The 26,972-nt window shown below is 40.7% G+C and overlaps 4 protein-coding genes across 6 annotated transcripts in view; 3 read left to right on the forward strand and 1 right to left on the reverse strand.

Moving 5' to 3' along the window:
- The window catches only part of gabpa (GA binding protein transcription factor subunit alpha), a 5,054-nt gene extending 4,910 nt beyond the window's left edge, over nucleotides 1–144 (forward strand). For both annotated transcript variants that reach the window (XM_068704932.1, XM_068704933.1), the window contains exon 10: nucleotides 1–144. This exon is cut by the window's left edge and continues 613 nt beyond it. The gene's annotated coding sequence lies outside the window, so the exon portion shown is untranslated.
- An 89-nt stretch (nucleotides 145–233) lies between these two features.
- Nucleotides 234–13,757, reverse strand: appb (amyloid beta (A4) precursor protein b). Of its 2 annotated transcripts, XM_068704930.1 has the most exons (18): nucleotides 13,426–13,757; nucleotides 10,355–10,522; nucleotides 10,088–10,217; nucleotides 9,883–9,995; nucleotides 9,334–9,524; nucleotides 8,998–9,239; nucleotides 8,671–8,838; nucleotides 6,857–6,990; nucleotides 6,670–6,744; nucleotides 5,714–5,872; nucleotides 5,255–5,383; nucleotides 5,074–5,173; nucleotides 4,185–4,252; nucleotides 3,182–3,320; nucleotides 2,990–3,043; nucleotides 2,672–2,763; nucleotides 2,430–2,576; nucleotides 234–2,339 (listed from the first exon to the last, which is right to left on the reverse strand). In XM_068704930.1, the coding sequence occupies exons 1-18, from the start codon at nucleotides 13,483–13,485 to the stop codon at nucleotides 2,238–2,240; spliced, it is 2,271 nt and encodes a 756-aa protein (XP_068561031.1). In that variant the 5' UTR covers nucleotides 13,486–13,757; the 3' UTR covers nucleotides 234–2,237. The 2 variants fall into 2 exon arrangements, with proteins under 2 accessions (XP_068561031.1, XP_068561032.1); XM_068704931.1 differs by lacking the exon at nucleotides 8,671–8,838 and having other exon boundaries at nucleotides 13,426–13,711.
- A 313-nt stretch (nucleotides 13,758–14,070) lies between these two features.
- Nucleotides 14,071–21,021, forward strand: si:dkey-192g7.3 (T-lymphocyte activation antigen CD80). The gene is made up of 5 exons (XM_068735547.1): nucleotides 14,071–14,333; nucleotides 17,711–18,010; nucleotides 18,117–18,404; nucleotides 18,621–18,735; nucleotides 18,933–21,021. The coding sequence occupies exons 1-5, from the start codon at nucleotides 14,291–14,293 to the stop codon at nucleotides 18,997–18,999; spliced, it is 813 nt and encodes a 270-aa protein (XP_068591648.1). The 5' UTR covers nucleotides 14,071–14,290; the 3' UTR covers nucleotides 19,000–21,021.
- Nucleotides 21,022–21,896: 875 nt separating this feature from the next.
- On the forward strand, nucleotides 21,897–26,751 carry piga (phosphatidylinositol glycan anchor biosynthesis, class A). The gene is given in 8 exon segments (XM_068704934.1): nucleotides 21,897–22,012; nucleotides 22,910–23,386; nucleotides 23,475–23,745; nucleotides 23,916–24,048; nucleotides 24,358–24,490; nucleotides 25,291–25,497; nucleotides 25,962–26,211; nucleotides 26,214–26,751. Coding segments are annotated over 7 exon segments (1,533 nt in total). The 5' UTR covers nucleotides 21,897–22,012; nucleotides 22,910–22,939; the 3' UTR covers nucleotides 26,306–26,751.
- The last annotated feature ends 221 nt before the right edge of the window (nucleotides 26,752–26,972 follow it).

Genomic DNA, 26,972 nt, shown 5'->3' on the forward strand with positions numbered 1-26,972 from the left:
TTCATGTTTTTGATAGTCACCAGGACAAGTGTATTTTCATACTTTCCATTAATAGACCTGTTTTGTATTTTATTTAGCGTTCCCTGAATTGTTGGACCCTTTTTTGTCCACTAGAGGGAATAAAGTGGCAAGCGTTTTTTCTAACTGTCTGAGATTCAGTCTTTCTATCTCTTGAGTATTTATAGTCCTGTATGAATTATAGAAGAGATTCAAAGTGACAAACAGAACACGAGTTATGTACATTCAAAATTTTATTCATGGTATACTGAGTGTAGAAAGCTTTGTCTTACTCTAAGCAAATGGTTCATTTAACTACACACCAAGGAAGGTCACTGAATCAATGAGGGGGGAAAGCACAATTTTTCTTTTTTAAACACAAGCATCCAAAGACACCCAGAGTGAGCATTGATACAAATTTTAAACATTCACCTGATTAGGAACTTCAGTTAGTGTCTGTACACGTGGATATAATGTGCAGAGAGGCGATATGTTTTGTGTTTGTGGTATAAAAGTACAATATGCATGTCACATTCATGTTTACTGGAGGTGGCGATAACTTAATTAAGGGAGAGGGAAATGTCTCTGTGCTGATGCAAGTTGTCCCGGTGTTGATGGTAATTCTTCACCTCTTGAGGACTCTTAAAGAGTCTTGACAACAAATAATATACACCACAGGACGAACAGAGAAGCTGCACGTACACGCGGGAAATGTAGAAAAATAGAATGTGTATGTGGGATCTGATGGAGGAATGTGTGTGAAGAGGGGAAAACGTTAGTTATTTCTGTAGGCCCAACAAGTCCCATCATTTTAAGCAAACACTGCGCTGTACAATATTGCTGACACAGCCAGAAAGGGAGGATAAACAGGACAAATAGGGCTTAGAAAGAAAGACCGAAGAAGACATGAACAAGATGAAAAGACGGGGAGTTTCTGAATGAAAGTGGGCCATTGAGAGCTGGATCTCCCATCTTTCAAATATTTACAATCAAGAGAGAGAGAGAGTGGAATGATGAATCTGGAATGATACACACTAAGAAAACCTTTCTAAAGTTTGACCTCATTCTAATAAAAACCAGAATGTGCAGCGACAGCGTGAATCGGCATCGGGGACTTAACAGCGATAGTATTTGGTGAACAGACTTCCAAAATGAAAAGAGTGCATAGAACGCAAACAGTAACAAAATAGTCTTCCTTTCGGATACTATTTCACTTCATATATTACATATAGAGCATTTGGCCCATGCAGCTAACACAACAGTGAAGCATGGGGATGAGAGCAACAAGCCAGGATCCAGTTAAAGCAAGTCTGTGTGACAACAAAGCAGACCGGGTTCTGAATACTTTTTCTCTTCTTCATATCACAAGATCACAAAGAAGACACTAGAAATGTACAATCTTGCTAAAATATCTAGTAAGAGGAATGCTCCATTGGACCTCAACATACTGTATCTGTCATCAATATTGCCATGCACTACATATACTTACAGCTAATCTCTGTCTTAATATATTACACATAAAAATTAAAAATAAATCAGAAAACAAAAACATTCAATATTTTTTTTTTTTTACTTTTACATATTTTGATTATGTATAATTTTTCTGCATATTTTTCTCCTTTTTTGTAAAACAAACCTGAAACAGTTGGGCTCTAATTGTGCGGAGAGGCTCTCTGACAGCCCCTACGCCCATCGCCAGCTTTAATAGCTGTTATGTCATCAAACACGGCACAGCTGTCATTGGAGTGTGTGTGTGTGTGTGTGTGTGTGTGTGTGTGTGTGTGTGTGTGTGTGTGTGTGGTTGGGGGGGAGATGAGGGAGGGACTGTGAATTACATGTTTCTGGTCTCAGCTGCGGGACTTCATATAAATCATCAACTGGGCCTTTCAGTACAAACATTATGAAGTTGTTGCAATTGGCTGAAATGTGCAGGTGAAACATGGTACCCTTGTCGTATCAATTGTGGGTAAATATAAGCTCAAGAGTGGCTCTTTACAAATCGAGGGTAAGGGATCAAGAAGGCTTTGTTCCGTTTCATTTACCTTTGGCACAAACCCCTGACTGACACAAATAACTGATACAAACATTTCACTTATCTTTTCGTCAAAAAGGATAAAAATCACACCTTTCCTTTGCCTTTAAACGAGGTGAGAGAGTGAGGGTGCTTGGGGCTGAGGGCCATGGGACCAGAATGGAGCAGACCCTATGACAGTGAGAGTGTGGGGATGCGTCTGGATTCTTTAGTTCTGCATCTGCTCGAAGAATTTGTAGGTGGGATTCTCGTAGCCGTTCTGCTGCATCTTGGCCAGATGACGCTCCTCTGGTGTCACTGCTGCATCCACCTGCCAAAGTAAAAGAGGGTGAGTGAAACGATTCTAACACACTTTGCTGCATTTCACTCAAAACCTATTCCTAAAAAGGCCTTTCTTTACCTCAATTACACCGTGATGAATAGAAGTATATTGTTTCTTCCTCAGCATCACCAAAGTAATGACAATGATAGTTGCAATGACAACCCCACCAACCATCAGTCCAATAATGGCCCCTTTATTGGACCCCACATCCTCAGCGAAAAACACCTGCCATCGAGAACAAAAAACCAAACTGTTAATGTGCGCAAAGCAAAGACCACTGCAGGACCAAACATAAATGACATATTAATGTGTTTTCGTACCAGTTTTTGATGGTAAACTTCATAACCAGCACTTTGCCTCTCTTCAGTCTCCATCCGCACTTCTGGCATCTCCTCTGGCTTCAGTGCAGATACTGAAACGAAACACACACACACACACACACACACACACACACACACACACACACACACACACACACACACACACACACACACACACACACACACACACACACACACACACACACACACACACACACACACACACACACAGTATGTAATAAAACGTGTATATTACGTGCTTATAGTTGCCTTATGGAGAAAACCACCACTGAGAAGTACACACAGACTCACACTCACCAGGACGTGTGGGGAGTCCTCTGTCTGGAATTGGACGAGCATCAACAGGCTCAACTGCAGAGAAATTCACACCATTAGTTGTTTTCTTTAAAAGGGGATAAAATGTCAAATTGCAAAGTCAAGTTGACATCCACATGCATTTTATGATATTGAAAAGAATATCTGTGTCTATACTAAGTTATTGTGTGTTACCGTGGTTCTCTGTGTTGGGCTGGTTGAAGCTCTCAGGATGAATGAAACCCAGTCTGTCCAGACCAGGGTCCAGAGGAGCAGAGCTGTAGGCCTGATCGGGCATCAGAGCGTCGTTACCGTAACTCACCCTGCCGTCCACCTGAAACACAGAGCAACAGTAATATGGACATATCAGTGTGACACTGTCAGGGAGGCTTTCTTTGATAAAGCTATTTAATCCAGATTATCTGCTAAAAGGTGGAAAGTCTGACATTGCCCACAGGTGTTTATGTGTGTGTTTATGTGTGTGTGTGTGTGTGTGTGTGTGTGTGTGTGTGTGTGTGTGTGTGTGTGTGTGTGTGTGTGTGTTTTGTCTGTCTGTCCATGGCTTATCTTGCATACTACTGGACCCATCAGCAAAAAATGTTTGTGCTCATTCATTGCTCAAGGAACGTTTGTGGTTGCAGCGATTCCACATTTTTGAAAAACCTATATTATTTTTTCGTTTTATACCGTAACTGACTGCCGACTCCTTGTTCCTATCAACCGGCCTCAAGGGATCAACAACTGCTTCAGTAGATAAATGCATTTCCTGCAGTCGGCTAGGATTAAAAACAAACCTGATCTATTGCAGGCCACATTTTTAGCCTTTGTCGTGGCTCAAAAAACAGACATCCATAGAAAAGTTTGGTCTCATTTCTTATCTGCAGACTAACGCAATACCCGATTGTTATGATCCTCTAAAGTTAGCACGAGATGAGATTAATAAATCCCCATTTTTGTTATTTTTGACTGAAATGGAGCAAGGAGGGACAATTGAGTGAGATTTAACTCTTCTTGTTTGGGGAGAGGGAGACACACCTGGTGGAGAGAAATACACCATTTCCCTACCAACACCGCATCCAAGTTCCTTAGTGTGCGTGGCCACTTTGTCTTGTTTCACAGGTGACTCTATTTAGAGAGACAGTGCGGTCCATACGGGACAAACTCCATACATAGGGTTAGTGAGTGCAACTCGACTCACCCGCCCATCGCTCTGCAGTGAAGAGACTTGCTGAGACAGCTCCGACTGAACTCTCTGCATTATAACCGCTAGCAAGACAAAAGGAGAAAGAGAGTGTGAGAGAGGTAAAGATGCAGCATGATGATGGATGGGAGGGAGAAACGCTGTGTCCAGTGTCCTGATTACTGAAGACAAACTAACAGTAGCTATCAGCACGCCATCCATCACTTGACTTCAGACATGCAGTTAAACTGCTTTTCATCCTCAGTCAGCACTACAAGAGGTTGTGAGGGGCTGCTTCATTAAGAGTGTAGGTAAAGTAATATTCAGGTTGGTTTAATTAGACGGTATTCCAATACAAGCTCATCTCTCTTTAAAATGAACAAATGTAAAAGACTTGTTTAGCATACTAATAAGGGATGCTACCCTAACATTGTTTTCCTAACATTGCTACCCTAACATTGGATGCTACTCTAACATTGTTTTCATTTACTGATTATTTTCCTGACTAATCAATTAATCATTCGGTCTATAAATTGTCAGAAAACATGGAAAAATGTCAGGATTACACTTTCCCACAACATCTTCAAATGTCTGAACAACGTCATTAAACCTGTTTATAGATATTCAATTCATTATCATAATTATAACAGAAATATGAGAAGCTGAAACTGGTGAATTTTTCAACATTTGATCCATAAACCACATTGCTGTTGATCGACTAATCAATTGATCAACTTTAATTGTGTCAACGCTATATGATACTAAGATTAACTTGTGGTAATCTCTTTCTATTTTATGATATTCTAATGTTTAACAAAGTTTAACAGCATCATCATACCCTGACTCCCAATGCAGATGTGTGAAAAGCAGTCATTCATACAGTTAGTAAGAAGTCTAAAACACTTACAGACTTGGTTTTGGATCTCATTCGCCACACTGGGCACTTTGTAGAGCAGATCGACGGACTGATTCATCCTCTCATCAATCACACGTAGGTGGGTCAACACCTAAAGGAAGCGAAGAAGTTACATTAAAGGTTTGAAACAGCTAAAAGGGGTTTTTGATTGTATGTACGTGAGGTAGAGTACCTGAGGTCGGATCTGTGCAGCCTTCTTGGGATCAACGGTGCGGACGTGTTCGTAGTGTTTCAGCGTGTGCTGCCTGTCCTTCTGCTCTGCACGGACGTACTTCTTCAGCAGGCTCAACACCTGCCGAGCCTGGAGGAGGCAGCAGCGTTGTATTGTGTTAATGACGTCATCAAAACATATATGGTGTGCTGTTTATATTCCATACACACTTCACTATATTTCCTGCAAGCTATGACTGCAGAATAATTTGACACATACAGGAAATTTCCTGAGACAGCTGTTGTTATTTGTCTCCAAGCTAAATAAATAAATGAAAATTAAACACATGACTTGCAAGAGCTCTGTCTGTGTTGAAAAGTCCAGAGATGTGTGGACATGGGTATGTGTGTGTGTGTGTGTGTGTGTGTGTGTGTGTGTGTGTGTGTGTGTGTGTGTGTGTGTGTGTGTGTGTGCGTGTACCCGTGGAGGATTGGCTTGTAGGGAAGTGAGGTACGTTTCTAGAGACAGGCGTCGGCGGCTGTTGAGCAGCGCTTCCACCCGGGCCATGTGGGTTTCCACCAGCTGCTGCCTCTCTCCTGCTGCCTCCCGCTCCAGAGCCTCCACCTTCTCCTGGAAGTGCTGCAAATACAGTACATCTTACAGTAACAATAATAATTATACATCTGATTATAACTAGCGAAAGTTACAGTTTTATAAGAACACTTCACCGCACACTGTGCTGCACCGAGAAGAGTGTTTAAATACATATTTACTATGAAGGGTGGTGGAGGACGCAGTCATGCTGCTGAGTGAAAACAATGGAATCTATATATCCAACATTTTCCCAAGTGCCTACAAGTGTTACCAATGTTGGCTCTATTGAACTATTCACATTTTTACAACTTATCCTCTCCCGTCCTCTCCTAAATGCAGTGCACTGTGTTCTTTTTCTGTGTTGCACATGTGTTCAAGGACTGTCAGTAAGAGGAAAATCTGACGATAACGTTTTGTACAGCTTCTGGCTATGATAAATCGGGTAGTGTTGGCGATTGTTTAAAGAAAACATGCTTTTCAATTCCGCTGGTGGGTTTTGGGGTTCAGAGGGTTAAAAATGGGTTAATAGTTCCATTCAAGTCAAATATATGGCAGAAAAACACTTTTTCTATTTACGATGACTCGTGTTCATATAGAAATGTATAAAATCCAAAGTGCTAAACATGCATCTACACCCAGAAGAGCAATAACTTGGCCAAAAATCTGACGCTCGACATGCCACATGAGTTTTGAAAATCAATAAATTAGGTTGTCCACTGCATCTTAATCAAACACAGGTGACGTTTCATTAATTTTGGCCTAGATAAGAGAACTAACAACAATCACCTTTGACATTAACAAATGACATTGAAATACAGAAGAAGTTGGGATGCGTTTCCTACCTGGATGACAGCTTTCTTATCAGCACGAGGAAGGTTCTTGGCCTGCCTCTCAGCCTCCTCCCACTCCCTCATCACCTGGACATGAGGCGGGTCACACCAGGGACAAACGCATTACAGACTGACAAACATGTGGACACCTCGACAGGGCAATATCCCACACAGAAATGTTTAGGACGCACAAGCATACCTGGGACATCTTTTCACGGTGTTTGGCCTCCAGGCTTTCCTTGGCCTTCTGGAAGTCAGAGTGTTCGCTGTCGTCCCCGGGAGATTCGAGGTACCGATCCACGGCGTCTGGAGGACTGGGGGCCATGGTGGGCACTGGAGGAGGACAAAGAGTCCACAATCAAACACAGGGCAGGGGAGAAAACACCCAGAGGATTTATATAAAAAAAAAAAATAAATAAATAAAAAAAAAAAGAGGATGCATGAACGGTAAATGGAGGAAAAACACTGATCCCAGTGCATCTGAAACACACAATGCAGTCTATAGAGGTAACGTCACACAGGGTTTCAGTACTTCAGACACATGAAATTCAAGTTTGTTAAAAACATACAATATGTGTTAGCTACATACAGATTGTTTTAATAGAAACACAAATATTGGTTTAAAAGACACACCGGTTATCAGGGGACAAAGGGTGATTAGTTTCACAGTACAAGTGCGTATGTCTTTATTTAATGTGGGAGCCTGGTGATAAGATTAAAAGTGCTGAGTCAGGATCAGGGCAGGCATTGCACCACTGAGGAGTATGGGTGGAAACAGCAAATTAACCCATTTAACCTTTAACAACACCCTCCCCGATTCACACACTCACTGTGACGGTTAACACACGGCAACACTCAGCTGGTTAAGACATATTTATGACATCCTTAGAGACCCACAGCTGCCAGGTCAGACTGCTACGGAGCCGCAGCAGCAGACCGTCCCGCTGCAGGGCATGCAAACACACGTGTGCAGAAAAGCATGCAGACGCACGCCGACATTCAACGTTCGGTAATATTTATGTTGCATCGTCCACATGCTGTAAGAAGTATCAGTTAGTGTGAAAACGATGAAATGAGTAATTACATGGTTTAGAAGTAAGTGACTACTAGGGTGTCATGGCTGTTTTCCAAAAGGGACACTCACTGGATCAGCTTACCTTTCCATTTTTTTCTTTTCATCTTTCTTTCACTACAATGTTCAAATATCATCAGATACCTTTCATGTCAAATGGTTGGTCTCTAAGCTTCTTTAAAACTATGGCTAACAATATTCTATATTTATTGTCAACAAATCCCATGAATGCGAACAATTGTTGATATGAATAACAAGTTCATTCCTCTTTGGCATAGTCCTCCATTGTTGTACAAAAACTATTACATCACTGGCTGACATGTGTTATGGGCACTGTAGTTTCTCAGTAAACTGTACATTCATTGTACTGGTTGCTGTGAATACTGACTAGAAACCAGAATATGGTCCCCAACAGATGCTATATTTACTCCTGTTTGAATAATATTAGCTGAAACTACAGTACCCAGATGTTTAAGGACATCACCACACTTTAAATCAAAACAACTATATATCTGACACATTTTTAAAGATCTATTTCTTCTAGACGAAGGAATGCCCTTTATGCTGAAACTCACAAAAAAAGCAGAGTTTGGCAATTTTGAGGGACAGGCTGATGCTTTGTTGGTTTTAGTCTTTTCATTGGATTTGTTTACAGAAATATAGAATATCATCAACCTTATAATTTAAGCCAATGACTATCAAAAGGTATGTTTTTTTTTATCTCGGTGAGACAATAATCCTATAATACTCAACACAAGACTAGAAGTCGAGCAAACAAATCCACCTGTCAGTACTCCGAGTGGTTAAGAGCCATCAGACACTCAGGAAAGGGAGACGCAGAGACAGTGAGTGAGACGGAGAGACAATCTGCAACAGCCTGAGGACAGGAATCAGGCTCGTGGACACATCGTGGTTGAGACTGCTCCGGTCCTGGGACTTACACGAGCTGCTGCAGACAGCTAGGCAGTACTCCTCCGAGTCAAAGTTATTCCTGTTGCCCCCACAGCCCCCAAACAAGAAGGGAACACAGCGGCCCTTCTCAGGCAGGAAGTACCAACGCTCCAGCATGGCGTGACAGGGGCCCGACTCAGCACGAGCCCAACAAACGGCTGAGATACGTACACACAGGCAAACGCAAATTAAAGATCAAATTAAAATGAAAGCAAAATGGGAGCTTGTTACGTAAATCAACAAAACAACACACGATGAAAAACAACAAATAGATGAATACATGTAAACAAAGCGTGCGTATGCGCTTGATTTCTCACCTCGAACGACTTCCTCAACTGATTCGGTGGTGGTGGTGGTGGTGGTTGTCATTGCGATGTTAGCATTGCGCTCATCGCTATCCCGTTCATCGATCACGTCGTCGTCTTCCTCCTCATCGTCGTTGTCGTCTTCATCATTGTCTCCATCTCCGTTCTCATCCCTTTCAAAAGTCTCCGTGTCTTCGTCCTCCTCTTCTTCGTCCTCAGTGATGGCTGCCTCTGTGTCGGTCGGGTGTGACATGCTGCCGGGAGAGCGATGTTACATATATATTATATATTTAATATCATTCAACGATGTGTCCTTCAGGCTGGATGAATGTGTGCGAGTGATGGTACCTGTTATCAGAGTATTCGGCCTCAGCTCCGCCCCACCAGACGTCCGACTCCTCCCCTTCCAGCTCTGCGCTGTCCGCCTCTCGCTCTGCCTCCGCCGGGCAGCAGACAAACTCCACCCCTCGGAAACGGTCAATACCACATGGCAACAGCATCCCGTAGTCGTGGAGATTCATGGAGCGGTCTCCACAGGACTAAATTTAATAACAGGCAATAATCATGACTTCCTACAACACTATTAAAAACTAAATTAAACCACACAGCATTCAATAATGTCATAAGGCTATGATCAAAAAGATATGAGAGCCATGGTGACTGGAGATAAGGAGTGTAGCCCCACACTCATAATTCAGCTCTGATGCACAGATTATTATCATAATAGAGGTTAAAAATGAAATTAAGGAGTGTGGTGTCATTCAACAGGAGGCAACAGAAAGACCAGATAGAAAAGGAATGGAAGTCAAAAGAAAAAGCCACTAGCAGACGTAATGATTGTGGTGTGATAACAATAAGAAGTTCATGCAGTAGCATTGAATGCTGTGATTGTCTCACCTCTTTGGCGACCGTGTGCCAGTGCAGATGGCTCTCACACTGGTCCATACGCTCCTGGTGCAGGAACTTACACTTGTCAGGCACGAGCAGGGCATCGCTCACAAACTCCCCAACTGCAACATGAACATTAATTTGCTCAGTACAGGTAGTTTGCATATCCATTCTCAACCATACACATAGAACTGCATCAGTCAAAAAGGATTACCCAGACAACGGTATGGCACCACAATGTGTGTGTGACTGCGGCACTGCTTGCGGCCTTTCTTGCACCAGTTCTGGATGCTGACGGGCTGGTTGGCCTCCACAACATTTGTAATCTGCAACTCTGGGTACACCTGGAGAGAAGGGAGAGATTTGTATGTTCTTTCTACATACATTAGCTCTCACTCTCTTACTCTCACTCTCTTACTCTCACTCTCACTCTCTCACTCTCACTCTCACTCTCACTCTCACTCTCACTCAGTTTAAATACCTCTTGGCAGTACTGCAGGATGCCCTCCTTGGTGCCGATGCAGCTCTTCGTGCCCGAGAGGTCAGACTCCCATTTGCCACTCTGCACATTGATGTGCATGTTGAGCTTCCCGCAGAACATGGCCACCTGGGGCTCAGTTAGCAAACCCACAGAGTCATCAGCAGGCACCTGGACAGACAAGAGGAAGAAAAATGAAGATTGACGGTACCAGACTGGCTAAAGTATAACTTAACCATGAACATCTCCTGATGCAGCGTATGTATACTTAGCCCCTCTCAGTTTGTAAGACTGCCTTTCACATACAATCCTACACATACTTCTGTCTCTATATGCAATACTGGGATTAGCGAATCATAAGGATAAAGGCCTTTTTAAAGTACTTGATAATATCGCAGCATATTTAAGTTGTTGTTATATAAATAAATAAAGGAATTTGCTACTGGTTTAAGCCCAAGCAAGGAAAGACACTCCCGTTTCATCCCATTGAGCCCATAAGCCGGTGAGCTAAGCATTACAGCCACAGGGCAGCACGTGTGCCCTTTGTTAGCCGGTCTTATGGGGTTTTAATCATTTCCTATATTAAAGAACGTTCAATGAGCGTTCTTTAATATAGAGAAACTTACTGAAGCTCACCGGCTATTAAAATCAAAATATGAGGTGAAAAACAACCTCTTCTTTCAACTGAACCGACTTTGGTCTTCTAATTTTCCAATAGGACACAGCTGATAGCAGTCTGCTTTCATTGTTTTCCACTCGTTTTCGTTAGCGTAAACAATTGGAGGATGTTTCGATGTTTCCAATTCTGGGCCTTGAATTTTTCTGGCAGAAATCCAATAGGCTGACGCTGCAAGCTGACATTACTCTAGCCACCAAGCCATCTGCTAACAATCTTTTAATGACTAATTCTGGCTTCATGCTATGTTTGCTTGTTAAGATCTGCATTGCTGTGAGTTAGGATTATCACCTCATCAGCACATTGCATAATGTCATCCATCATTTATCTACTTGCGCAATTTCCTTCGTTTAATTGAGCGCCTTGCATCATACATCACTGCAGTCCTACTCATAATGTTGTAATCAAAAAACTTAAAATAGGAAAATACAAACTGGAGCAATAAGCAGTTGGTGCATGTATCAGTGGATACTTGAACACAGAAAGTGTGTTACAGGCTTCATTATAAAACAAAATGGTGTTAACCTGCCAACCTGTGCTTCAAATCACACAAGTCTGAGTACATCAGTCAATGGGCAATTGTTCACCCCACTTATCACAGGCTAATGTGCTTCAAATCACGTTTGTTAAAAACACAAGACACAGATATATCAAGCCATGTGCTAAGCTACCAGTAAGATGCTCCTATGCTTGTTAGTATCGTATTACACTGAGACAACCAGTCAAACCTGGTCTTACACAAAAGAAAAAGCTAAAAAAAACACTGTGACTGTAGGAGTGTTGCAGCAGGCCATGCCACATCTTATCACATCTAGGTATTGTGCTGCAGGGCCTGTGTGACACTTTCAATCGTGACTCAGCCTGCAGCTTAAAAAACATGAAATACATTGCCACCCAAAGGGCAGGTTTAACTACATTAAATGGATAGGCTATAAAGCTAATCTCACCAGACATATCATATCATGCTGTGAAAAAAAGCGATCTTAAAATAACAGAAAAATAGTACAGCAAAGATATAAACTATGACCAGTATTGTAACAAAATAGCAAAGAAAAATACAGCAGAACATGATTTATTTCATGCCCTTTATCCAGACCAGCAACAGAGCAGCTATAGTATCTCAGGACGATCACAGGTACGACAATGTGGTGATATTAATTGATGAAAGGTCTTGAAAAAGTGTGTCCTGGATAATTCTGCACAGAGACATTTTCTCTGCAGCACACAGGGGTTAGTTTTGGGTGTGAAACCAAGAGTACTGTCTCCCTAACTTGCTTACTCTCCTAAATGATGAAGTGATGAAAAAAACACTGTATGCATCTACTGGTTTGCATTAAGCGTTGTAGACCCTGTTCATCCTATATCCAGCTGATCCTAAGCTCTGTATGTCTCCCTCGTCCTGCACGGCACCAGAAGCAGCAAGCGCCATCTTGCTTGTGTGAAACTAAAAAAAAAAAAAAAAAAAAAAAGGCTGCATCCTTTTTCCCTTCTCCTCAGCAATATCACCACCCTGCAGCTGCAACGCTGCTAGACTAGTCCAGGTGGTCCAGGTCGTCCAGGTCGATGCAGTAGCACTCCAAATTAGCATAGCTAAAAACCTCTATTTGTATCAGGGGGTTTAACTTATAACCAACTGTGCTTAACGTGCTGTATTTGTCAGGTATAGCTGGTGTATTGGACGTGCCTATTTGAAACCTTTAAGATGTTAAAGAGGACCAACCATATACTGTGTATAAGAAGGCAAACTGACTGCATACGACGTTGTGTGTCTTATTCTGGAAGAAGCTAACATTAGCACAAGTTAGCTGTCTACACCCTAGCCACTGCATTAGCTAGGTGAATTAACGTAGCTATCTAGCTAACGTTAGCAATACATAAATAACAGCGACTAACTAACCCTGCAACAAGTCGTATTGTAATAAACATCAAACAAATTCTCCCCTTAACTAATCAAAACCTGTCCAACACGGCAGGGCCAAGCTGTCAATCACTGACATCTAACGGTAGGCCTTGGGAGCATCGCTGATAATATTAGGTTTGTTGATTCTACGCAGTGAATCTGTTTAACAACCCTTTCATGTTGGTGGACACGTAGAACAATATGTTCACAACTGTCAAGGGAAAACCAACTAAAACGTTACTGGATCAAACAAAGAGTGGGCCTCAGCAAAGCCCAGTAATCATGTTATCTTTGGTAGCAGCACGGCAGATAATAACTGTTAACGCTGCACAGTGTTCGTGTCATAAATAGATGGCTTTAACCGTTATTTTATAACGTCTTTAATCAGATTAGACACGACGGTTGGCGCTGTGCTCGGTTTGATGGCCGCTGTGGCTCCAGGCCCGCAGACTGCACCGACTCCCACGAATATGATTCCTCCGCTGGTACGCTACTCACCTCGGATGAAAGCGTCAAGGTCGCCACCAGTAACAGCAGAAACGCCGTGAGCTCTCCCATGCCGTCCTCCCGGTATCCAGCACCCCGGCTATGTTCACGATTGTTCCGTTAGAAATAAAAAAGTGTCAACGCAGGTGGTAGTGTGTGTGTGTCGACAGCAGCGGCGGCTGAAGTGTTCCCGGTGATCCCTCTCTGTTTAGCTCCCGATGGTGACTGTGCTGATCCCTGGATGTGTGTTTGGATTGAGCTGGGGCGGGGGAGTCTGTGAGTCTGTGTGTGTGTGTGTGTGTGTGTGTGTGTGTGTGTGTGTGTGTGTGTGTGTGTGTGTGTGTGTGTGTGTGTGTGTGTGTGTGTGTGTGTGTGTGTGAGCCTCTAACGTTACCCATTTATTTGATAATATTGTATATATCGTATCCAATAAAATGCAACATTGAATAAAATAATATTGAATTATACCAATGAGTTATGGCCTGCCCGACACGTTAATATTAACCCTTATCGTAGGGTTTTTTTGTTTCCTGCACTGCAAGTTTGTTTGGGGTTTTTTCCTGAGTGGGAGGCGGATTTCTCAATATGCGGCCTCCCATTAATTTCCTTTCATTTATTGACGACGATAGTCCGGAAACTCCACCGCTGATCTTTCACTTGGTTTCAGTCACGCAGAAGACGGACGTATGAGGATTGCTTTTCATGTTCACGGGCTGGGATTTTAAACAGTTTTCGGCGGATCTTGCAAATGTAATCAGAACAATCCCACGACACGGAGCAGGATAGAATAATGATAGCCTAGGAAATGTTATAGGCTACCAATTTGACCGCATATTCCTCACTTGAGATCCATAGTTACCCACCCGCAGGGTGCAACATGAGGACCTTCCTGGGAGTGTTAATGGTGGTAATTGTCTCAGGTAAGCCTTTACATTAACCAGAGTCTGCTTCTGAAAATGTGTTGTATTGGAAATGCTTCTTCAGCAACCACAGAATAACCCCGCATAAACTTTTGGTATTATTATAATTTAACGAGTCTAGATGGAAAATGTGAGTGTTTACAGTATATGATATAATGCCCCTGTAGCCCCAGCCCTTGTCTTGCAATACTGGTAAATTTGTTACTTTAGCAGTCGTTGGCAACGATAATCTTGGATGCAGACTCCCACAACAATGCTCATTGAATGGTCTAAGTAATGAAGAAAACCAAGCAAATTTAATGAAATAGTGTAGAAGTTGAAATATAGGTATAATATATACATATATAAAATAATATAAAGTTGGTGTACTGTAGTTTGCTTTACAAAGCCATCTCCTTAATGAAAACATAATAAACGAGTCAACTTTCAGTTATTGTAAGATTTCAAGTGGCAAATTAAAGCAGTTTCCATACAAATGTGTTGATAGATAGATAGATAGATAGATAGATAGATAGATAGATAGATAGATAGATACATACTTTATTAATCCCCAGGGGGAAATTTGTTTGTAGCAGCAGCAAATGAAGTTACAGAGTAAACATAAAAATATTAAGTATGAACAATGCTCAAATATTCAATATATAGCTACCATACAATAAAATAACATTGGATTGATTTAACACTGAACGAATGGATATCTTGGGTCAACATCTGATTAAATCCCATTAAATAATCCATACTGACAGTTAAAAAGTGCTGTGTGGCTTCAGGAATTGAGAAAAAGTATAAAAGTAACAAACTTGACACCGTTTATTCAACACTGTCGACATTATGTTAAGAGAACCAGCAGCTGCTCTGATTATAGCCCTACAATCAACAGAGTTTTGCCACTAATGCCATGTAAATGAAAGCTTTGGGCATCAGTGCTTTGTTTAGTTGAAAATATTTGTATTAATACATAGAGCAAATACATTTGTATTGTTTATTTTCCGTTATTTAAATTAACTTATGCACCCTATACATGTCATACTTTTGTACAACACAATGTTTGGGCTTCAGTGAAAAAGCCTATGAATGTTTCAAAATGGTTTGAAACAAAACTATTTTATTTGTTGAATATCAGCAGGACTGTCATTGTTTCCATGATCTCAGAGGTAAACAATTATCTTAATTTGGTTTCACTTCCATGTACTTCACAAGAGAAATACAAAGTGAGAGTCTTCAAATGAGTGGCTGTGCAATCATGTTTGAACATCAAAGCACAAACGGTCAGAGTTATTAAATTGGGTAACGTCAGTGGAATCTGCACAGTAATTAGCAGAATGGAGTTCATAATATGACTTCATATTATTTGAATATCTCATTATGAAGCACTGATAACACTGGCGGTTATCACACAAACAGAAAGGCGAGACAGATTAACTGTCGGGAGTGAGGTTACAAATTGATTTAAAATCTTCTTCGCAAACAATATTTCCTCTAGAGTGAAGATGTTATTGTAAATGTAAAAGTAATACGATTAATTAAAAAAGAAAGAAATAGGTAAAATGCTAACAAACGCATTGAGATGTAAAAGATGTAAAATGAAAGCAGACATTGTGTGGTCTGTTGACTGCAATTACACCAACGTTTCTAGACAAACCTGATCAGCCAGTGGTGGAAAAAAACCACAATGTGAAAATACCTTCATAAAGGTCCTGAATTTAAAATCTTACTTCAGTAAAAGTACAGAAGGATCATCTGCTAAAAGTACTTATAAAGTGTCAAAAGAAAAAGGACTCATTCTTGAAAACTAACAGACATGTTATAATTAATATAACATTATTAGATTAATACTGCTGCATCAATGTAAAAGCAGCATTTTACTTTTGTAGCTGCGGGTCCAGGTGGAGTCATTTTTAACTACTTTATGCAGGTAGTCAGTTTTGTCCCAACTAAGGGGTCTGGTCCCTTAAAAGGACCTCAAGATAAATCGGAGGGGTTGTGAGATAATTAAATTAATGGGATAGAAAACAAGAAGGAGGAAAATTACTTAAAGCAACAAAAGTAAAACTACTCATTATGCAGAATAGCCCATTTCAGAATATATCATTGAATTACAATTATCGATGCATTAATGTGTTCATTACTTTAATGTGGCAGCTGGTAAAGGTGGAGTTCATTTTACTTCACTTTATATACTTAATGTACATAAATATACAAATAAATGCAGTGAAGTAAAAAGTACAATTTTACCTCTGAGATGTAGTGGAGTTGAAGTATAAAGTTACATAAAATGGAAATGCTCAAGTACAAGTACCTCAAAATTGTACATAAGTACAGTACTGGAGTAGCCTAAATGTACAGTTTACATGCGCACAACATTCTTTATAGATTGCCTCTTAATTGTGTTCTCAAAGGGTACCAGATTGATGCATATAAATCTAAGATGTAAAAAATTGCATTACTTTTTCTCGCTCTAGAGGGTCAGAGGTCCACCCAGTCTCTCACAATCCTGTGGGAAATACTGCCCTAATCTGTTTTAATCGTCTGGATATTTCTCACATCTTTGTTTTGGTTTGTGAAAATGTATATATTACTATTTTAATTTGACCTCAAATTGTTATTTAAATGAACTGAATGAGAAGTTTAGATACATTTATTTTTGTTGGAGCTGCTTACAACTCATAGATATCTGAAACATGGCAAGGACACCCAACCTCACATTGATTTTCAATAAGAGGTCACGAAACAAAAACATTGTGTGCCACTAGTTTAACTTTTAATTGTGTTTTGTATTTCGTTGTCTTATCAGATTTTTTTCAAATGTAAAATCTTAATTTAAAAATACATTTTGGACTTTTTGGAGTAAAAAGTAAAAGAATTCCCTCTAAAAGGATGTGTGGTAGAAAAATAAGGTAACATGAAATGGAAAAACTCACATAAACTACAAGTACCTTAAAATTGAACCTAAGTACAGTACATGAGAAAATGTACTTAATTATTTTCCACCACTCGGATCAGCAAATCAGCAGACGACCGCTAGAGATCACTTTTTTTTAGTTTACAGAAAGCTTACATCAGTCTTTAATAAATGTTCAGGCATGGTTGTTTCTTCTGATAATAATTAAAGCAATGATGAACATTGGTACTTAATATAATTCAGTACTCCTTACACTCTTAATTTAAGAGAATTGCTGGGAGCAACTTCATGTAAAGGCTTACTCTGGTATGAATGTGCTCCAACAGTTTTGTCAAGTTTAGTGAACTTAACTCAGTTGGTTTTATATTTGCACGACTTATGCGCCCACAAGTTTAGTTCAGGTAACTCAAATTTTCAAGGCAGATGTGTTTTCAGAAACAAATATTTGTATCCCTATTTATCTTTTCTACTCTAGGTGATGTCACGACTATTAGAGGTTTCTTAGAAGACAGTGTCCTTCTGCCATGCAACTGCTCAGAGTTGGATAAGGAGTTTAAGTGGCAGATGGAAGAACCAACCAAGATGGTGATGTTAATATACAACAAGACCCTTTCGAATAGATACGAGGGCAGGACCAAAACATTTCTGTCTGAGGACAGCAATAACTGCTCTGTTCTCCTCAACAATATCACAGCGGAGGACCAGGGGAAATACAGATGTTTGTTTCACCGTGAAGAGAAATACACGTATAACGAAGTATATCTAAACGTGAATGGTGAGTCATTCATCCCTTATGCATACCTGCAGTGTTTGATCACTCATTCATGCACCCAGGAATTTACACATGTTGCACAATTTGAACTTGAGTCTTCTCTCACCAGCGAACTACAGTGTTTGTCAGACAGAAGAAAGCCTGAGTGGAGGTGTGAAGGTTTTCCGGTGTAATGTGAGCGGGAGCTACAGAGAGGCTTGGATTCAGTGGACTTTGGATGGGCAGCTTCTAACATATTCAACCACAACTAACATAACCCACACAAACTACACAGATGCTGGCCTCTACCATTTCAACAGCACACTCAGCACTAAACTCAACTGGACCTCAGAACCTACATGTGATGTCAAGGCCAAAAACATATCCACTACCCTGAACCGTGACTGTGGAGGGCCTGGTAACTATTTGTTTTTAACTATTTCAGAGACGATTGTACTTACATTTAGCCCATTACTACTCCACAGTAAATGCATTACAATATTATTAGTAAACTCAGCAACAATCATACTACAACATATTGTAAAACACCTTAAAAAGTAAAGTGTTGTTTAGGATGTGACTTCAAATTATTTTGTTATGTAAAGCATCATATTTTTGTAATTTTCTTCCACAGAACCTTACCAGAACCCAAGACCCCAAGCAGTAGATTTCATGAGAAACCACTTTATGATCATCCTCAGTGTGTTGCTGCTTGGACTTTTCAGTCTCTTGTTGTTGTACTTTTCAAAGTAAGTGTGAGTCATAACACCAGAGAGCATTATTCCACGTTTCTTGCATTTGAGCTGTACTGGTTGAACCAGAGTTGTGCAACACTTCCTGCAGTTGTTAAGTCGAGCCCAACGACTTTTGCTCTTCAGTGTTGAAATTTGTTGTTGTAACTGGATCTCTCAGTGGAATTTATCTTTCCATGTCTTTTGTCCTATAGGAGATTACAGAGGAAACAAGAAGTGAATACATCTAAACACACAACAAACTCCAATGTCACAATATAGGCTTCTACATTCAACCAATTTGGTTAATTATGCATGTGGCATTGTGCCCATTCCAACACTGTTTACAGGCAGGTTTCATCCTGTGTTCATGCAACAAAAGGAATGAGGTGTTTCTGAAAAGGATGTCCAACTTGAAAGCTTTTATGGATGTTTGCAAGGATGTGTTTATAATCTTCCCTTCAAATTCAAGGACTGTAAAAGGAGATTGCTCTCTACGATATGAAGATGAAGTGATACATTTAAATGTAATCAGTTATCAATCATCACAAAATCATCACGCAACAAAAATAGATCGCTGAAAGTGTGCACTTTTGTGGATTCTGTGGCAGGTAACAATGATGGGATTCATATTGATATCAGACAACTGCATTCTTTGGAAAACTGCCTTGTTGACATGATAAATTGCCAGACCATTCAGATATACTTTTGTAAAGAAAAACAGCAGGGAACTGAGCCATTCAATCACATCCCCAATGTACCTTGCTGGTTAGGTACAATATACTGTAACTGCTATACTTCAAATGTGAGAAAAGTAAGTTATTTATACTTACAGATTTACTGTAGATATTTGAGGTAACTTGATCTGATTCACTTAGCAACCATTATGTAAAATATGAATTCTGGGGTGGTATGCAACAATTGTATAGGTCATTGATCCTGTATGACCATGAGGGTGATATTTATACAGTGCAATATCAGCACTATGCTTTGTAAATTCTATCTACTATCTACTGTGATTTCCTCATAAAGGTCCTTGGACGAGCCACTTATTTTCGTATGACAGGATGTGTGAAAATGCTGCGTGTTCTTTTGCCTTTGGGATATAGTAGTTACACTGAATGTTGTATATTTGCCAGATTTGCCTAAAGGCAATTGAATTTTTGAACACCGGAGCCCCCCGGGGCTGTGTGCCCAGCCCCCTCCTGCTCACGCTGTACACCCAGAACCCCAAACATGAAGAGAGCTCTGTTGTAAAGTTTGACACTGTACCATCATCGGCCAGATTACAAACAACAATGAGACTTCATTTAGAGAGGAAATCAAGAACCTTGCAGAGTGGTGCTCGGAGAACAACCTTCTGCTCAATGTCAGTAAAGCCAAGGAGGCGTAGACGCATACTCCTGTCTACATCAATGAAGCTGAGGTGGAGCAAGTTAGCAGCTTTAAGTTCCTAAGAATCAGCATCACAAACAACCTGACATAGTCATCACACTTCTCCATCCTGGTGAAGAAAGCTCCCGGCTGTATTTCTTAAGGAAACTTAAGATGGCCAAAATTCCTGTGCCAAATTCTTGTCAACTTCTACAGAGGTGTTATAGAAAGAATCCTGACTGCAAACATTACAAACTGTCATGGGATGTGTACGGCACAGGACAGGAGGGCTCTACAGCGGGTGATTAAAACCGCCCAGATCATCATTGGCACCCGTCTACTGAGCATCAGTGATATTGGTGAGAAGAGGAGCCTGAGAAGAGCTAAGGGGATATTAAAATACAAAACCCACCCCAGCCACAACCTGTTCACCCTGCTGCCATCTGGAAAGAGATACAGAAGTATCAGCTGCCAAACCACCAGACTTCAAATCAGCTTCTTTCCTCTGGCTGTGAGACTCCTTAATTTAACCTCTACCCTCCATATATAATATATTTGTTTATTGTTTGTTTTATTTCCTATGTGGCAAATTGGGACTACAATCTAAATGTCGTTGTGCGACCCTGTCATACAATTACAAATAAAAACCTTTGTAACCCTGTAGATATACACAAACGTCCCTACAGCAGAGCTCCATGGGAGTATCAGACTGCGGTCAAGTGGTCCGTCATCCGCGGAAAGTCGGTCACGTCAGCCGGCGTTTGAAATGTAATGCTCGTCTACTCGTGGTGCTATGGTACGGGTGCTTTGATAGCCCTAAAAGACCGGAAATAGACCTATATTTGATCAATAATTTGCCCAATTTGTTAAAAAAACAACCTAATTTTGTACCTTATATGAAATCCAACAATAATAAAATCTGAAGTTACACTGCTGTACTATCTTTAATTGAAAAAGGGTTTGAAAATTATAATATTACCTAATAATAATCTTTGATCTGTAATAAAAACATTTCCTTCAATGGTTAGCTAAAATTTCCATTGGAGTTCTGTTCATGATGTCCCCATATATGTCCATGTCAAATGTAATATAATTTTATTGTGCAATCTTTGAGATAATTGAAGGCAAAGTCAGCTGAAATGACATTTTGATATTAATAATGTCCCCATATTTGACAGGTTATAAAATCAAATCCATACGAGGTTATATTACACTTTCATTGCATTGTTGTTCATGCGGTCCCCTACTATGGCCATGTAGAATTTCATGACATTTTACTGTACAATCTTTGAGATAAAGGCAAAGTCATCTCAAATTAAATTATGATATTCATAATGTCCTCATATTTGAACTGTTAAATAAACAGTTCCTAAAGAGGTTATATTACAGTTTCAATCGATTCTTGTTCATGATCACTCCGATTATGTCCATTAATGTAATTTTACTGTAATGTTTCGATTGTCTATATTGAAAATCTAGACATTAAGCTTAGTTAAAGCCTTGGTCTTTGGTGTCATTTTGGAAATATATAGCTCTACCTCCCTCCTTAGTGTAGTGGTGTTTAAAGGCATTGTTCTAAAACTAATGGATTTGGATTTGGATTCAGTTGGAACACATGCACATTAATTGTTTTCTAATTGTCAAGTTTAAAAAAAAAAACTTTTAAAGATAAAAACACAACATGAAACGCAAAACATATCTCACCACCCTCTTCACACAGACAGATATAGCAAGGGGGCATATAAAAAGAGACAAAAAACATAACAAGGACGTCATTGCGTGTGACGTAGTAACACACCCGGAAGTGATACAGGCGCTGACTGGCTTCTACCTCAGGGCGAGCGAGTAGAAATGAATCTACATCTGAAAAATAGTTGTTTGTGTTTTCACAGGCTGGAACAGGACTGACATTTTGTCCACGGTAAGGCAATTCGGACAGATAGTAAAACTAACTGCTTTAAGTTCAGTAAAGTGGTTAAATATGAGCAGAGTTGGTTAGCTTGATGCTAATGTGTAATGAACTAGCGTCAGATAAGATATAAACAATGTCAATGTAGTTTAGAAGAGTTGGCTAATAGTTAACCTACATTACACCAGATAGCGTTAGTCTCCGAGGTGTTGGTAAATACTTGAGTGAGCTTGACTACTACATTTGAAATGCAAGTTAAAGGGACAATTCACTCGAGGACATATCTAATGCTAAGAGAGAAGCTGCTACAACCAGGAGAGAAATGAGACAGATGCTACAGTAAACCACCACAGGTGGATTAATTCAGGTTTACATGTTATTCAACTATTTAAAAAGAAAGAAAAGAGTGCACTAAAACTAAAAAGTACTTGAGGTAAGTTAGAAACAGTTATGGTAATTTATTTATTTTTCTCAATTTTTTTCACTATTTTTTATGATTATAATCTAAATTTATATTTGAGTTTTGGACTGTTGGACTGAAGATTAAAACCAAACGAGCATTTTCCACACCTTTATGACATTTGATTAACTCAATAATTAAGTTGTTAATCAATTTGAAAAAAAACAAGGTTGAAACTCCAAAATATAGACTTTATGACATTTAACAGAGAAAAAAAGCTGATTTTCACATCTAAAAATGTGGAATGGAAGCAATTTTTGTTAAAAAATCACTGTATAATTAATCGACTGTCTAAATTGTTGTTGATTAATGTAATTGCTTTAGCTCTAAATGTATGATATTTTTACTTTTAAAATTATTTGACACATTTTCTTCATTATCAAAATACATTTGTCACCAATTCATGTTGCTGTTTACCAACTAATCAATCACTAAACCAATCATTTCAGTGAGGTGCACAGCCACACAAGGTATCTACAATGGGCCAACGAAGGAGATCAGCGGCTGTGAATAAGTCTTCAGCTCAGAGAGTCTCTGGAGCTCCTGCAGAGGTTGCCGGGGTCCCCAGCAGGAAGCACAACATCTGCATGGTGTCCGACTTCTTCTATCCAAACATGGGAGGAGTAGAGAGTCACATTTACCAGCTATCTCAGTGTTTGATTGAAAAGGGACACAAGGTGGTAATTGCCACGCATGCCTATGGCAGGAGGAAGGGCATCAGGCACCTGACCAACGGACTGAAGGTCTACTACCTCCCCCTGCAGGTGATGTACAACCAGTCCACAGCCACCACCTGCTTCCACAGTCTCCCACTGATGCGCTGTGTGTTTGTACGGGAACGCATCACCGTGGTGCACGCACACAGCTCATTCTCCGCCATGGGCCATGACGCACTGTTCCACGCCAAGACCATGGGCCTTAACACGGTATATGATTTATTGTGTGCCGGGTGTCAAAATCATGACGCTGCACATAATCTGCTGACATAAACCTAAAGCGTGTTGTCATTTACAGGTGTTCACTGACCACTCACTCTTCGGCTTTGCTGATGTGAGCTCCGTGCTGACCAACAAGCTTCTGACTGTGACGCTGTGCGACACCAACCACACTGTGTGCGTGTCGTACACCAGTAAGGAGAACACGGTGCTCCGTGCAGCACTCAACCCGGAGATAGTGTCTGTTATTCCCAACGCTGTTGACCCGACCGACTTCACCCCCGACCCCTCCCAGCGCCAGGACGACAGGATCACTATTGTTGTGGTCAGCCGTCTTGTGTACCGCAAAGGTACAGAGAAAGTGTAGACAGCAGAATGTCATGGTGAATAAGACACTGCCCTTTTTTGTTCCAGCCCTCATGTTGGCACAAGTAATTCACACCTAAATATAAAAAAATTAGCATTAAGTATTGCGTCATCATTGTCGAAGCAAGTGTTCACAATCTCTTCCTCTGTTAAGGAATCGATCTTCTTGGTGGAATAATCCCGGAGCTCTGCCTCAAACATCCGGATCTGCACTTTCTAATTGGTGGAGAGGGACCGAAGAGACTTGTGCTGGAGGAAGTGAGAGAGAAATACCAACTACATGACAGGTACTGCTGGGTGAAGTTTTTTATAATAGGGGGGTACAACTTAAACCTCTTTAAGAACATGCTCTTTGTAATAACATAAAATGATACCACTTTACCCGCAACATTGTGTTGAATGTCAGGTATTACTGAGAGTTGAATTTATATACAAAATTATGTGTTTTAATTCTTTTTTTACCACTTGCCCAATCAGTATGCAAGTAAGATTTACATGACATTTTACTTGCCCTGGGCAATCGGGCAATCCTTATTATTTAGCCCTGGAAGCTGGTAGTGATTCTGCCTCACTCCTTTTGAATTGGTTCACTTCAGGGTCCGTCTGCTTGGGGCATTGGAGCATAAAGATGTTCGTGGAGTTCTGGTGCAGGGTCACATCTTCCTCAACACATCTCTCACTGAAGCGTTCTGCATGGCCATCGTAGAAGGAGCCAGCTGTGGACTGCAGGTGTGTTGGCATTCATACAATAGTTTAAGGTTAGGAAATTATAGGAAAGAGTCTTTCAGTTCAAAGATAAATTACAAGGCAACCTGGTGATTTTACTGATAACACACCTTAATTAAAATCACTGTGTATCGTTGGATTGATGGGATAATCTTAACACTCATGGCCATATTAGGTGCAATGTTTCCTATATCTAAGAAATAAATGTGGAAGGTGCATTAACTGTTTACATTTACTTTCTACAACTAATTTTAACACAGGAGAAGACATACTGCCTCCCTGTGTCTCTCACTCTCTGTTTCAGAGAAACCTGCTTTCATTAGATGCTGAAACAGTTATTATTCTGTCCTAAACGTTCTGCTTACGTTCATGTGGCAACACAAAGCGTGGTAAACCACCGATTTCTACAACTTATCAAATGTATAAAACATGTTTCAATTATTTACTACCAATGGCTCCAAAAACAGGAACAAAAGAAGCATTTCTGAATTTCAAACCAACCAGCTCTACAGAAACCGCCCTTTCAACTGAATAGAATTGGCTTGACACAGCTGAAGGTTTTGAAGTGTTCTTGTCACAGATTTCCTGTGGGTGTGTGCACGTAGGTGGCTGCTCGACTCGATCTCATAGCACTGCTTAAAATAAGTTTTACACTCAAAAGGGAAAAAATGGGGCCGTCCGCGGACAGTTTGTGGCACAAAAGCAGCCATAGATAATAGTTGCCATTATCCAGCATTGATAACACTTATGTGTGTTTGTATAAAACGTGTACATCTAGTTTTTGTTGTTGTTGTTGTTTTCAGGTGGTGAGCACTCGTGTCGGGGGCATTCCTGAGGTGTTGCCTGAGGAGTTGATCACCATGTGTGAGCCTACTGTGCGGGCGTTGTGTGCTGGTCTGGAGACGGTCATCGCCCGGCAGCGTTCGGGGACCGTCCCCTCTCCCGCCTCTATCCACGCTCGTGTGCAAAACCTCTACACCTGGAAAAACGTTGCTGAGAGGACTGAAAAGGTAGTTTCACCAACACCAAAACCTGCCGTTTCATTCGACTGCATTCTGTTAGTACTTTTGCATGTACTTGAGACCTTCTTGTTTCAGCTTTTATTCTTTTACAGACCAAAGCGAGCTACAGCTGAAGCTTTAGTTTTTGGATGTTAACTCAAATGTTTGGTTCATGAGACGGTAATCAGTTTCCACAGACGAATAGTTGACTATTCTACATCTGAAAATCCCTGCAGAACCCTCACACAAATACACACTAAAGTCATCAAGCAGCTGCATCTTGTATCACTAATACAGTTCCAGTAAGAAAGCCGTGCTTTCAAAATAAGATGTGGTGTGAGGGGAGTGATCTGCTTACTGACCTGATGAATGTACACATAGATACAGCAATCTGTGTTCTTCTGTGCATGTAAATCTACTGATGGTTCACACAGCTGAGGGCCTCCCGCTGAATGATCCTGTGTTCCTCGCAGGTGTACGACCGTGTGGCCAGAGAGGAGGTGCTTCCCCTGGACAGACGTTTGTGGAGACTGAGGGCCCACTGTGGCCCCGTGGCTGGCTCCATCTTTGCATTCGTGGCCGTTTTAGACTTTCTGTTCCTGCTGCTTCTGCAGTGGTGGGCGCCAGATCGGGTCATGGACGTCGCCGTGGACGCCACCGGCCCTCGCGGACTGTGGTGGCAGGAACCGCGCGGTAAAGTCGGAGCTCGTTCTAAAAGTGCCACGAAGCAAGCGGCAGAATCCAAAATGTCAGCATTGTGATCAGTCCTCTGCCTCACTTCCAGTTGCTAATCTTTGTGGTGCCATCTGACATTTGAAACATGGCTGCCGAATGTGCTCATGGTAACCCCGGACGTTGTTTACATTTACTTATCAAAAGGGACCTCTTGTGAAAGCATTTTGTCAAAGACTTGGAATTACTTATTTTTATATTTAATCATTAAAATGGAAACCTGTGGCACTCGTTGGAGCTTCAATAAGCACTTATTTTTGCTATACTCCGTATCGATGGAACGGAACAGGTTGATTGTATTCACACTGGGAAACAAGATGGCAGCAAACTACTTTCAGTTTGATGCAAAGCTGTATGTAGATGAGCGCAAATTGGTTTATTTGTCTGACTTTAAAATCATGAATACCACTCCTTTTGTTTAATAATTTGAGATGTTTCATATTTATAAAACACCAAACTGTTTTTTTTCATGCGATCTTGTGACTTCCCAGAGATTCCACTCTGGAAAATAAACTGTACTTTCTAATGTTTCATCTGTTTTCTGTCTTCTTACTTAGATTGTCTACAGCGTTGTAGCAGTTTGATCTTTCTGAAGACCAGTACATTATGCGTAGAAACAAAATGGGCAACTACTTTCTCTGTGGAATGAAGAGTGCTAGACAAAACGCAGATTAGCTGTGAAACAGGCGGTGATAGGGATGAGGTGGCGTGGCTTTTAGAGGCCAACAGTGGGGATTTGCATTGCGTCGTGA

Source organism: Cebidichthys violaceus, unplaced genomic scaffold (assembly GCF_023349555.1).
Source record: "Cebidichthys violaceus isolate CVI_PGR_0920_01 unplaced genomic scaffold, fCebVio1.0.p SCAF_11, whole genome shotgun sequence".
NCBI classification, from domain to species: domain Eukaryota; kingdom Metazoa; phylum Chordata; class Actinopteri; order Perciformes; family Stichaeidae; genus Cebidichthys; species Cebidichthys violaceus.

What these genes read in the sequence shown, in the direction of transcription:
- si:dkey-192g7.3 (XM_068735547.1), top strand. Translation starts at nt 14,291, where the DNA reads ATGAGGACCTTCCTGGGAGTGTTAATGGTGGTAATTGTCTCAG. An exon ending in AATGGTGGTAATTGTCTCAG is followed by an intron (nt 14,334 to 17,710) that starts GTAAGCCTTTAC and finishes TTTCTACTCTAG; the next exon opens with GTGATGTCACGACTATTAGA. An exon ending in TTGTTGTTGTACTTTTCAAA is followed by an intron (nt 18,736 to 18,932) that starts GTAAGTGTGAGT and finishes TTTGTCCTATAG; the next exon opens with GAGATTACAGAGGAAACAAG.
- appb (XM_068704930.1), bottom strand. Translation starts at nt 13,485, where the DNA reads ATGGGAGAGCTCACGGCGTTTCTGCTGTTACTGGTGGCGACCTTGACG. An exon ending in AGTTGAGGAAGTCGTTCGAG is followed by an intron (nt 8,839 to 8,997) that starts GTGAGAAATCAA and finishes TACGTATCTCAG; the next exon opens with CCGTTTGTTGGGCTCGTGCT. An exon ending in ATAAGAAAGCTGTCATCCAG is followed by an intron (nt 5,873 to 6,669) that starts GTAGGAAACGCA and finishes CTGTATTTGCAG; the next exon opens with CACTTCCAGGAGAAGGTGGA.